Genomic DNA, 10,996 nt, shown 5'->3' on the forward strand with positions numbered 1-10,996 from the left:
TATCTCTAATACTAACTCGAATACTGTTTTGTTTTCTATTAAAATATAAGTTATTCAATATGATATTGATTATTTGTAATTAGTTTCAATTAATGAATACTTGAGTTTATAAAATAATAAACCATACCCTTCTCTTTATAAAAGGCTTATAATATTACACAAAGACTCTATCTTCTTGACAGGGGAATTTTAAAACAGATTTATAATTATTAATCTATTCTTTAGTTTATTCTAAAGAATTGAAAGCATATTATTTATATTATTTATATCAATAGTGTAATCAGAACGGTGCGATAATCCATTTATAGGATTCAATCTTCCAGTTCTATATACTATCTCAAAATTATATATAGCTAAAACCTCCGCCCACCTTGTTTATTGGTTATTCAGACTTTTCTTTATTATAAAATGCTGAAGGCTGTTGTAATCCGATTTAATTATGATAGTATATCGATTCCCTATCGTATAATAGTGTTATTATATAAAAGTAATATATATTATTAATAATTCTTAATTATAAATAAAATATTGTTACTCTACTAGATTCAGCTTTCTTGAATAGAATATAATAAAATGTTATTATTAGATTAATATCTTTTTGGTTTTTTTCAAAAAAAGCTGTAATAACATATAACTTAAAGCAAAGATTAATATATTGATTTCGATTATTATATAGAGTAAGGAATTGAAATACCAGAAAATAGGTATCAATGTAAAGGCTTTCTTTAACACTTTAAATACTTTTTGTACTTTGTTAGTTTACTTGAATTTGATTACCATCTCTCCTTTCTTTATTCCCTTTAACAATATAATTATACTATAAACCACCACCGAATAGATTCTGATAAATTGTTGATAAAAATTCATGAAACCAAAAAACATCTGTATATCTCTAAGGCTATTGGGTATTGGTTATTCTATTATAGTCTAAATACAGCCTGGTTCCATAATAATACCTGTAGGTGAAATGATGTATCCCAGGAATTCTATTTTATTAGTATAAAAGACGCATTTCTTTAATTTTGTATAGAACTTATATTCAATAAGTCGCGTAAGAATCTTTCAGATATTCGTTGTATATATAGTTTTATCTTTTAAATAGATCAGAATATTATTAAGATATATTATACAGATACTATCTGTCAAGCCGGATAAGGCTTGATTGATATATATCTGAAATGTTATAGAAGTATTAATAAGACTGAAAGGTATTACCCTATACTTATACTGGCTATATTACATACAAAATATAGTTTTCCACTTATCCCTTACTTTTATATAGATTCGATAATAAGTATTCTGTAAATCTAATTTGATAAATATAATACTTTGTCGGAATCAATTTAGGGATTCACTAATAAGAAATAGGAGAATTCGATTCTTTTTAATAATCCAATTAAGCCCTTAATAATCAATATATAATCGATAGCCTTCCCTTTTTTTTAAAACAAATATAATAGGCACCCCTATCAAGCTAATAGATCTTTTTATTTATTCTTTTCTTTAATATTCATTTAAATATTTTTGTAATATTACTGACTTTTTTTTTAATAAAGAATAAATCAGACCTCAAAAGGGGGTCGAATTGGGTTCGAGGTCAATGTAATGCTTTATTAGATAGTATTCGGGCAAAAGGCTATTTTTATTTTCCAAGAAAGCCTTTTTGTACTCCTAGAATTCTTCTAATATTTTATATAAGATTAATACAAATATTAAATAGTCCCTTTTTATTTTTGATTATAAAACTATTTTATTTGAAAAGATTGTAAAGACTATTTTGTTTTTCTTTATTTCCCAATAAAATTCTTTTACAGAAATAATCTCGAGATTATTCAAGATAAAGTGGTATTGGAGTGATATTGACTTCCAATTAATATCAGAATTGACTATTTGTAATTATGGGAAATCTAGGATAGCGTTTATTCGTGGTAGATCTAGTATTGTTGATGTGAAGCTATAAATGTAGATTCTCTTTTCTCTTTTTTTATTTTTCATTTTGATAGGAAATTTATGGTTTCTGTATAATATAATTGCGGTATTATTTGCCGATACAAAAAGAGTGCTTTTTTTGGTAGAAATCTAATTCTATTCAATATACTTGCTTTGCTGTATAATATTAGCTTGTGTTCCTGAATTAATGAGGTATTGGAGTATTATTAGCTTGCTATTATTATTAAAGATTGCTGTAATTATAAAGATTGTCCATTTTTTTTTGTATGGACTTAGTATCAATAGGATGTTTATTATAATTATTGAATCTAGGCATTTCTTGTGTAGATAGCCTTAAAAGAGTTATTTTAGCATTTGTTTTCTTTATACCTTCCTCTATAACGTTTATACGCAAAGTCATTCCAATAGTTCGAAGCGATGTGCTTTTTTTGTTAGTATTTATAGTATATAGTGATTTATATATACTCCGTATATAATATATTGGTGGAATATTTTGATATCTTAAAGGATTTCTTTTAAGAAAGTTAATTTGATTCTTGGATTTTTGTTTTAATAATTAGAGTTAAGTTGTTTTTTAGGTAAGGGCGTTTAGATAGATTTCGATATTAAAAAAATAATTAATTATACTTATAAAATCAATATAAATTTCTTATATCTTTTTTTCAGAATAATTTCTTTATATTTTTCAATCTATAGACTTATCTTATAAGTTTATTATACAATTCAGATTGTTATAGGGATTTCAATATTTTCCTAGCTATACTAAATAATAAATCTGTTAAAAACCTCTCAATCCAAACACTCTCTATTTCCTGCTCAATATCCTTTTCAAGGTCTTTTAGGTAAATTATGAATATATTTACAATTTCTTCTTCTTTTTGCCTCACATATATAATCTTTTGGATTGCTCATTGCTATCTAATCCCTTTATTTATAATAGTATTATATATATATTTTCTAAAGTTTTCCCAGTTTATCTTTTCATAACTTGATTTGCTTATATATTAACACCAAATTGCCAAAGACTATTATTTAAAGTATTAAATAATATATTCTATTTTCTTAGTATCGATAGGAAAATGGTACCCATTATTACTTCGAAACATGATTTTTGCCTGAAAAAAGAAATTCTTAGCTTTCTCAATATTCTTTTCTTTATATTATTTCAATCTCTGTAACTTTAATAGTTTTCCCCAATCAAGGTTAGTACCCTGATAGATTGTATTTAGTACGGCTGTGGGTTGGTTATGCTCGACCGGGGTGGTTGTATATAAAATGCGATTTATAGTTACCCTATAAACCTTTTTTATAATTGCCATTTCTTTTTTCATTTTTTTAAATTGTTAGGCCAATAATATATCCTTATTATTACTAGAAGAGTATAATTGGGCCGAGTAGACATCACTACCAATACTTTATAGGAATTGATTGATAGTTTCATCAAATTAGTTTTGAATCACACTACGGGTATCCCACTCTCCCCTTAGGATAAGTATTCTTCTTATTAAAATCATAATAATATTAATAATTACTCGATTAAGAAATAATTGATGGATTACTCTATATAAAAAAATGAAAAGAATTATTAAAATAAATAATAGCAATAAATCAATTAGATATAATATAGTACAAAGACTTTTTATTAATCCTTCTAAACTATGAAAATTCTACAATTTATAATTGTGCGCAGGTTGGTATCGGCCTGAAGTAGCCCCGCAGGGGCTACTCACGTGCCCTCGCCAGCCCTTACACGGATTGACCGTGACACTACCAATATATAGAATAAGAAGACCATACTTTTATTAAATAATAATACTATATAAAATAATAATTATATCCATTAGATGATCAGTTATTATATTAAATAATAATATATTAAACGAAAGAAATCATTCTGAGCAAAAATGTCCGCATGACGCGCCATACCTAGATCGCTTAACTAGCTACCTATTCGCAGGTGAAAACGCAGACTGGGATAGACCACCGGTGAAGTCCTTCAGCAATCCGATTTTTCCCTTATAGCCAAATACCTACTTTGTACTTGTAATCCCAATCCTCATTCTTTCTAGATTATCTCGATGTTCACTATTCACTAGGTATTCAGCATAGGCCCAATAAAAAATAAAAGCCAGCACCTCCAATATTCTTTCCCCAAAACCATTATTAAATTAATCTTCATCGATACCTAATATCCTGCAATTCAATATCAATATCAATATCAACATCTCCCCACCATCCAATTCGATACCAACTAACGGTCGCTCCTCCTCTGAAGAACTATATTGTGAAAATCTCGACCACGTTGTTTTTTAATTCACCACATTGTACCGCATAATATTATCATCCTGAGTGAAAGGAGATTGTATCAATTGAGTCGACAAGTATCCGTTGGTATTTGATAGGCGATGTGGATATACATACATATACATATACATATACAAACATACAAATCCTCTTTATACAAATCTACATTTAGCAAATAACGAATAGTAACATATGTACAGGCAAAGAAAATTAATCCTCACTGCAAATCATATTGCATACTCCCTCCCTCTCACCTTGTTACAACGATTCACAAATCTATATCCACCAATCTATGAAATATTACGAGAGTGATATGTCTTTGAATAAAAAAAATGTTTTACATCTTAATATAGAGGGAGTATTGTTGTTTTATTGCTACTGAGTGATAATTATATTATCTATTGTGTGTATTTAATGGAAAATTTGTATGTGTATATGTGTGTATGTGTGTATGTGTGTATGTGTGTATGTGTGTATGTGTGTATGTGTGTATGTGTGTATGTGTGTATGTGTGTATGTGTGTATGTGTGTATGTGTGTATGTGTGTATGTGTGTATGTGTGTATGTGTGTATGTGTGTATGTGTGTATGTATACGAAATAGCAGTACCTTCCAAACCAACAATAATCCCTAAGTATCACCAATCCCAGTAATCTATCAATCGATATCGTACATACAGTAACAGTAACAATAACAATAACAACAATAACATCCCACACCCCCCTCCCCAAATCCCACAATCCACCTCCATTTCATTCCTCACAAATCTGAATACTACAAACAAGAAGATTTCCAGCACCGTTAGAAACAATTTTATAACTCAACTCTCAGTTTCCAGCTTAGCCATGACATCCGTGACTTGAGATGGTGTTGTAGTTTGTGAAGAGGAGAGGGAGGGAATAGATGTTGTGGTTTTTATCGTGTTTCATGGAGTAGAGTGAATTTAAGGTTGGGGTTTCTTTCTTGGGTGATTCCTATAAGAAGGCCGGTTCTCTCCGTCTGACTTCTTCCCCGCCAAAACACACACACACACCGTGTCTCCGTTGAGGAGTAGGGTTGAGATTGAGAGGTGATGTGGTTATTGTGTTTGGCTTGACCGAGATATCTTCGCCCGTATTACAATCTACCAAACCGCTGAGCTCTCTATCTGCAAAGCTGATTGTAGAATTCTGGGTGCGAGCTATGGAATTGTTGTTTCTAATAAAAAGAGAAAATAGATTAAAAGATATAAATGACAACTATAAAAGGAAATAAACATACAAGATAGCATTCTTTTTGTCCAAATCATCAAATCCTTTCTCGATCTTCTATTCTACCTCATTCATCTGCTGTTGTATCTCTTGTATTTGCCGTTGCATCTCTTGCATTCGTTGCTGTATTTCTTCTAACGTGTGTAGAATAGCAGCGCCTTGATCGAAAGCAGGAATGGTATTTGAATAGTATCGATGGTGGTTTAGTTGTTGTGGCTGTAATTTGATGGATTATTGAGGTGGAAATAGGAGTCTATAGAGTATTCAATTGACGGTATCTGCATAACGGTGATGAGAATTGAGAGAGAAAGACGATGAAAATGGTGGGTTTGTAATGATAGTGATATATAATCTTTCGGATCTGCTACATAAGTTGAAGCAATTGAAAGAAAGAGCGATGATGAAAACAATCAATGACAGTAACCTTCACCCTGGGAAAGAAGAGAGTGACCCACGAACAGCTCGAGAGAAATCTCAGAGTTCAACCAAATCATGGATTGGTCTGGACCGTCGATAACATGTGTATGATCTCCCTTCTGCCTCACCTCGAATGTCTGGCGTAGTTTCCTTGATCTTGATCAAGACAGGATTGTTCGTACAAAGTTTATCGATTTATACATCCTTTAAGATCCGTCTTAGGAGAATTGATGTGCCGACTCCAAGCTATCTTGGGTAAAATTGTAGACCATGAAGGGCAGAAATCCCAGAGACCAAAATCACAGGATGCGAACCCAAGGAAAGATAGCATTCTGCTGTAAGTATAGATAGAGATCTTTCTTTCCCGGAGATTGTAATCTCACCTGCAGGTAAAGAAGTCTCTTGATGATACTTGAGTAAGAGTCTGGCATTGAGTTGCAGAAGTCGCTCACTTGAGAGAGTTGAACTTTTTAGCATAGTTACTTACTCAGTTGGCCTCTCAGTCTCAGTCTATGCTAACCATTATCTTCCCCATTGATTGTCCACCACATTATTATAGGTGATTGGCGAAAGGCACAAAAACACGATCTTCCGTTCAGATTATGAAGCCTTCAAAATATCAGACTTATGAGATTTGGATATATAGGCCAAAGTCAAGGTTGGACGCCAAGCCATCGCATCATTAATTTATATGGTAGCGTACTTGGAAACTTTCACATGTTGTGAGGAGCTCCATAGACCAAATAATCCGTACGATAGACTCCCAGCAATCATAAATAGAATCCACGCCGCTCAAATCCCAAATCTAGAATCCTACACATGAGCAAAGCATAAAGATCCATAGAAATCGTGAACAAAAGCTGTTCCAAAGGGTCGACCCTGAAGTTGTTGCGCGTTTCGATTTTCGGTGGAGAAGTACCGGAACTGGAATCGTACAGTGACGATTTTTGGGATGGATTTCGTGATCTTCCCTGTGGATGGAATCATGCATGTGCTCCCGGCCCTTGAAACAAATGGAACAGAGGATTTTGTTTGGCCGAATTGAATGTGTTGGATGGTGGATGTTTACATGTCTATCTATTTAGGTCCACTGCACATTTGTTTATCGTCCAGAATTTGTCGTAAATTCGTGATACAAGTATGTGTCTAAATTCATGCATCCTGTAAGATCTCTCGGCAGAGCTTGAATTTCGATGTACTCCGAGATTCTTGGAATCTGGATAATCTCCAGCTTGGGAGCTTGGCTAGGGACAGAGCAGTTATTCGCTGTGCTAGTCAGTGAAGATCAGCATGCGATCTGTGAGTGATAAGATGGAGCCATCGTTGCATCCACTTTTTCAGGTTATTTTGGAAGAAGATCCGGGACGCTGTCAGCGTATCTCTCTCTATGCTTAAATGGATAAATGGATAAGCATAAACCGACCACTTTTTGTACCCGTAGAATAGATATCTCTCGTATGGAGTAGAGGATGGTAGGGGGCTTTGAATGGAATTTTGGGGAGCAATGAAATGTTGGTGCGCTCTTACCATTATCAAATGATGTGAATGAATGTAGCAAAGCATGATGTGGTAAAGCATATTAAAGCACGAGGGATATATGAGGTCAGCCAAGGAGCAACAAGAGTTCTCCTACTTCCATTTCGAGGGTGTATTTCTACAATGTAAGTAGTAGCATTCGTAGTAGTCTATTAGTATTAGGTAGGAAGATTGTAATTGCACCTTCCAGATCACAAGAATTGCCTTGTAGATCTCGTTAATCCTTTCCTCTCCATCGGCTATGGATAACCTGATTTCTTCTACCTGAAACAAACTTTACCACGCCCTTACTGCATGTTCCCCGAAAGACTGACTGGTCAGGCCTCTTTCTGCTGCATTGATGGATTTATATCTGAATGAAATCCTCATTCTCACCAATGGTATTGTAGTTTCTAACGGGACATGATTTCAGTGTATGTATGTATGTATGTATGTATATATGTATGTATATATATGTATGTATGTATGTATATATGTATGTATGTATGTATGTATGTATGTATGTATGTATGTATGTATGTATGTATGTATGTATGTATGTATGTATGTATGTATCCATGGATGCAGGTGCCTATGGTGGCCGTGGCGCCGGGACGATTCAGTGGCTGCATGAATGAATGCCTGGGACGGAACACTACCTTGACGAGCTTGATAAATCGCTGATGTTGCTATCACTTATTATTATAATTGCCGCCAACGAAAGAAGAGAATGCGAGAGAGATGGGAAGCGCAGGCAACCTACTGTTTGTTGATTTAATTTGGTATCCCGAATTGAGTCGATCGTTTACTCAAAATGAGTGTTTGTGAAATGAAGGGTCAAGGTTACATACATGACTGATATCTGACAATATGACAACCTCGCAACCACTATCAAGAAGTTCTGATGTTTTATGAATTGTATCGCAAGGCTGATCGTACCAGCCAACATCGAATTCTCATTGGCCTTACCTAGGGATTGACGATGGCCATTTTTCCTTGAAACCGACTTGATCACATCGTACTTAGGCAGTAGGTAGTGACTTTGACTTTTATTAGTTAACCTTACCTAGCAATTCCCCACTGAAAATCCGTAAGGTCCCTGAACTCTCGAGTCTCGACATCATCACCAACAACTTATTTAGTAACCAGAACTTATTTTCATCATTACAATACTGTAGAGTAGCTCTTTCTCTCAACCCCTCAACCTCTGAACCTCTCAACCTCTCAACCTGTCAACCTCTCAACTTTCTTCTCAGGCTTTTGTTCTTGCTTCCAAGTTCCAATCATACACATACGGTGCCTCTCTACTTCCCATTGCTGGCATCAGTTTCGCTCGGCATCCATCTCTTGGTATATCTACGATTCCTAACACTGATCATACAAACACCTGTCTGGTGGCGGGGCAATCTCTTCAATATTAGATCTTCCCGTTCACTCCTCATTACAATTACATTTTGAACGGCAATTCCACATTGATCTCCTCTCCAAATCTTCTCCACGGCTGTGTGTGTTTTACACTCATCTCAAACTGATTGAATTTCACGTATTACGATCATCCCATCCCGTACAGGGTCTGAAATCTGGTGGCGTCAGTGTATTCACCTGGGGTGCATTTTCCCCTGCAGCAAGTTACATCGATCCAATTTCGAAAATACCTGTTTGTAATTCTCCATTCGTCCAATCAAAAGTACTACGACTGGGGAATCAGAACAGTTTGTCCAGCGTTCTACAGATCTGATTTGAAAAGGATAAGGACCATCCCATCCATTGACCAGACGGAACACTACATAGATGAATTATCTCTAACCTTTGACTTGTATCGTCTGGCTCCAATACACTAAAGACACAGCGACGTTTATGAGGCGCCATGTTAAGATCACTTCGAGGTTTAGTGGCGGGTCTGTTACCATATAGCAATGAACCTAACTACGAATTAATCCATTCGAATGGAAATTCTTCACCGATATCAACGATTTATACTACCAACGACGATACTCTTTCCCATTTAAAACTCTCTTTCACACGATTCCTCTTCTTCCTTATACCTTCGCCAATACAACGTCGACTTCAACCGGCTCATTTCAAGCCTCAAAGATTGTACGCAACGTCCTATCTCGATGGACTTCGTGGAGTCGCTTCCTTGATAGTGTTTTTCTGTCACTACACCGAGGGAAATGTACAATTTATGATTCCTTCATATGGCTTGCCAATAGGCGACCCAGTTCCATCCTCTTTCATGCAGCTACCTTTCTTTCGAGTACTTTATAGCGGACGACCTATGGTTCATATCTTCTTCGTCATATCCGGATTTGTTTTATCGTTGAAACCGTTGAAGTTAGCTCGAGCTCATAATTATGCCGATCTCCAAACGACCTTGTCATCATCTGTCTTTCGTCGGGGAATGCGATTGTTTCTACCTACCACCGCTTCTACGTTCATGGTCATGATATTCATTCGTATGCGTTTGGTTAGGATTGAAGGATTCGAAACAGCCTCACAGCAATTTATGGATTGGCTGCATGCAATCTGGACGATAGCTTATTCTTGGGATTGGGATAAGATCTGGTGGCCAAAATACGACGTTCATGTTTGGACGATTCCCATTGAAATGGCTCAGTCCATGTTTCTCTTCGTCACGATTACCGGTTTGGCGAGATGCAAAGTATGGATTCGTCTCTTCATGTTCGTTGTCATTATGCTATACAGTCTCAAGTGTGGCCGATGGGCTGCGTTCGAGTTCATTGGCGGGGCGCTGGTGGCAGAAGTGGGACTGATTCAACAAGCACGAGCTGAACGAAATTCCAACAAAGAGATGCCAGTCTCGGATGAAGAATCTTCCAATTCATGGCAAACATCGGTAGTTTATGCATTCTGGAGTATGAACTTTGTCTTTGCCATGTGGATAGCGGGATGGCCAAATAATGATGTACTGAGAACTCCTGGGCTCAGTGAGATCGCACCTTATACGATGGAGCCATACTGGTCTCAGAGGCGACAGGAGGAACAAGCATTCTCTTGGTTTGCATTGGGGGCCATGCAAGTTGTCTTTGCTTGCCAACAACTTCCTCTATTACAAAAGTTTTTTACCTCTGGTCCAGCGCAATATCTTGCAAACATTTCATATGCACTCTACCTGATGCATGGACCGTTTCTCGATGTATTCGCTCACCGATGGATGCCAATTGTTTGGTGGATAGTAGGTGGGCGTGAGAATAGTGGCATGTGGACACGAACCTTTGCTTGGTGGGGTGGAATGCTCGGGTTAGCAGTACCTATATTTTGGGCGTCAGATATATTTTGGAGGGCTGTGGATATCCCTTCTGTAGAATTTGCAAAATGGTTAGAAGGGAAATGTATTGTGAAGGAGGATTGATATTTCGATACGAAGTGGGATTGAAAGACAATTTTGGAAGCATTTGCGAGGCGTCATCGATATACTGGGATTTACAAACGGGCGTATGATGGATGGATGGATGGATGGATGGAGAAATCCCAATGTTTTCTGGGGGGTACGAAATAAAAGTTTAAATGTCGGCAGTACCCATCACAATATGCTTGTTA

General features: G+C 35.6%; 1 protein-coding gene across 1 annotated transcript; it reads left to right on the plus strand.

The window, feature by feature from the left end:
• Positions 1-9,302: 9,302 nt before the first annotated feature.
• On the plus strand, positions 9,303-10,808 carry EAE98_000418 (uncharacterized protein; the record flags this gene model as incomplete). The annotated part of the gene is made up of 1 exon (XM_038948036.1): positions 9,303-10,808. One exon carries the CDS (start codon positions 9,303-9,305, stop codon positions 10,806-10,808), a length of 1,506 nt encoding a protein of 501 aa, XP_038815713.1.
• Between the last annotated feature and the right edge of the window lie 188 nt (positions 10,809-10,996).

The sequence above is a fragment of the Botrytis deweyae genome (assembly GCF_014898535.1).
Source record: "Botrytis deweyae strain B1 chromosome Unknown BDEW_001, whole genome shotgun sequence".
Classification (NCBI taxonomy): Eukaryota; Fungi; Ascomycota; class Leotiomycetes; order Helotiales; family Sclerotiniaceae; genus Botrytis; species Botrytis deweyae.